Raw genomic sequence first — 2388 nt, 5'->3', positions numbered from 1 at the left:
TTATCTTTATTGAAACACTTTTTCCTAAGGGTTGATTTGATATATTTGTTTGAGAATATTACAGAAATTTTATAGAAATGAAATGAGGAAAACATAAATGTATACGAAATATCAATTTATTGTACAAGAAATGCTTTTATTAACAATTGCGAAGATAATAATAAATAATTATGTTACACGAAAAATAAATAGTCAATGTCCACCGAAGAAATAATCTTGCATCGCCTCGTAAATGTATTTGGCAACATATCTATACATTGTCAATATCTTTCACGTATTTTTATATTTGATATAAAGATGTTCATTGTTAATTATTCTTTGGTGTGTACATGTTACACTTAAAGAAAAATAGTGAACGGCTTGTCGATGTTCCGAATAATTCTCTAAAGAAATTTAATTAATTCTAATTGCAACATATTCTGAATGTCAGGCGATATTAGAATATTACGGATTCTTAGACTTAATCAAAAATTTAATTAGCGTAACTAATTTCTCGATAAGTTAACAAATCCGCTGTCGCTCAATGTAAGTTTTGTTGAATCGACAAAACGATTCTACAATTATAGCCGGCATGGAGCCGACAGTCTTTGAATGAGCCGCTTTCGTTAACGAAATTGACATCGCAATGTCATCGATCGTCAGCGAGTTACTTGATTATTTGGCGTTTCTTTGGTCGTAACTTATTTGCTGACGTACGATCGGGAATGCGTTCATAAGGGCAATATCGATGATGATTGATCGATGCGTCATTAGTGAGACTTTAGGACGAGTTCAGTTGTAATTCGTTGAGCTGCTTGAAGATGAAGACGATGAAGAGGATCCTGCTGAGCTGTATGAATTGGAGCTGCCAGGCGAATAATAACTATAAGCAAGGTTTTGGGCATCCGCACCATTGGTCGGCGTCCAAACACGGGAATAAGGACCGTTACCATCCCACGTATTGACGGGATCGTAGCTCGACGTCGTCGAGAGCATAGATGGAACACCATATGTCGATGCCGGTTCCATAGTCATTCCTACGATCGAAAAATTTCACTTTTCATGCATTCTATGAAATTTACACAGCGCAAATGTAAAACTTTTCTGCTGTAATTATTCTCTAAAATTTAATACAAATCTCCATACAATATTTAATACATATCTCCTTTACGTTTTAATAAATATTGAAACATTTAATAAATTATAAAATAATATTCTTCTTATATACAAAAAAGTGAAATTACTTTATATAACTGATTATGAGAGAATTAAGAAAAATGAGTTGGGGTTCTATATTGATAGCAGTATATAATTACCTGTAATTCTCGTAATAAATATAGAAAGTTACTCTTTATGTTAAATATTAGAGCTACTACAATATTAAATATTTATATATATACATACCCATCGGCATCATCATGCCGCCTTTCTTGAAGAGTTGTATAGCAACAAATCCAATCACGATCAAAATGGCAAGCTTCGATAGAACAAGAGCTTTTAGAGCTTTTATTCCAACAATAGCAACAAAAATAGGCATTAGAGCCTTTAACTTCAATTTCAACAGCAGCAAGAATGGTAGCAGAAGCTTTTTTTTCAAAAGTCCTCGAGCTTGACTAGTGTCTACGTCATTGTTCTTAAATTCAATGTCAAGATCAATCAGACTTCTGCTAGGTCTGTATTTCAAACTAGCATCGACGAAAGGTAAATCAACTCCGTAATCGAAACTCTTGAAATATTTGAAGGTCCTGGCGACGATCGCCTCGTCAACGGTTTCGAGCGATCTCACTTCCGTGGTGGCCCCCAGTTTGTTATCGAGATGAGTCAAAATTTGATGCTTCAAACAAGATGTCCAGGATTCCATCTTTATACATTCATTCAAGGAATTTATCAAAAAGTCCTGATTAGCCGCGCAAGATCCAATCAACAGAATGATCGCGCCTACTGATGCTGTCAGTCGCACGTTGGTATCCATTTTCTTTCTTTGGCACGTTTTGTAAAAAATTATTTGAGTTATCCGTGTTTTCTTCCTTGCCGTCTCGTGTGGATTCCACTCGTTGTTTTCGCGGTACCGCGTGTCAATAAAAGCAATTGATCGTCCACCTGTGCAAGTGAGCGATCATCGGCAATCGAACTGCGACTGACGGAGGAGTGGCCCGTCCCTTTTATTTAATTTGTCCCCCTTGAATCTATGTTATTCGGTCGCGCATGTCGGGAATCTACGATTGAAGGGAAATTATTCAAATTTCACTGGCATAGAGCATCGTACCTCCAATTCCCCCCTCAAACTTCCCTCACGCTCATTCACTCATGCGTATACATGTATCGATTGTTGTGCGTCGCGTACGTTGTACATGATGGCATGCAACGCATACGGGAAACGGAACTTACGCCTCGCGTCTCTTCACCTTC

General features: G+C 36.9%; 1 protein-coding gene across 1 annotated transcript; it reads right to left on the bottom strand.

Moving 5' to 3' along the window:
- Positions 1-302: 302 nt before the first annotated feature.
- Positions 303-2100, bottom strand: Osi20 (DUF1676 domain-containing protein Osi20). The gene is made up of 2 exons (XM_018455484.1): positions 1384-2100; positions 303-1016 (listed from the first exon to the last, which is right to left on the bottom strand). Exons 1-2 carry the CDS (start codon positions 1949-1951, stop codon positions 772-774), a joined length of 813 nt encoding a protein of 270 aa, XP_018310986.1. The 5' UTR covers positions 1952-2100; the 3' UTR covers positions 303-771.
- Between the last annotated feature and the right edge of the window lie 288 nt (positions 2101-2388).

This window comes from Mycetomoellerius zeteki, unplaced genomic scaffold (genome assembly GCF_001594055.1).
Source record: "Mycetomoellerius zeteki isolate Tzet28-1 unplaced genomic scaffold, Tzet1.0 scaffold113, whole genome shotgun sequence".
Taxonomy (NCBI): domain Eukaryota; kingdom Metazoa; phylum Arthropoda; class Insecta; order Hymenoptera; family Formicidae; genus Mycetomoellerius; species Mycetomoellerius zeteki.
The sequence above is the reverse complement of the archived record's forward strand: the minus strand, read 5'-3'. Positions and strand labels throughout refer to the sequence as shown.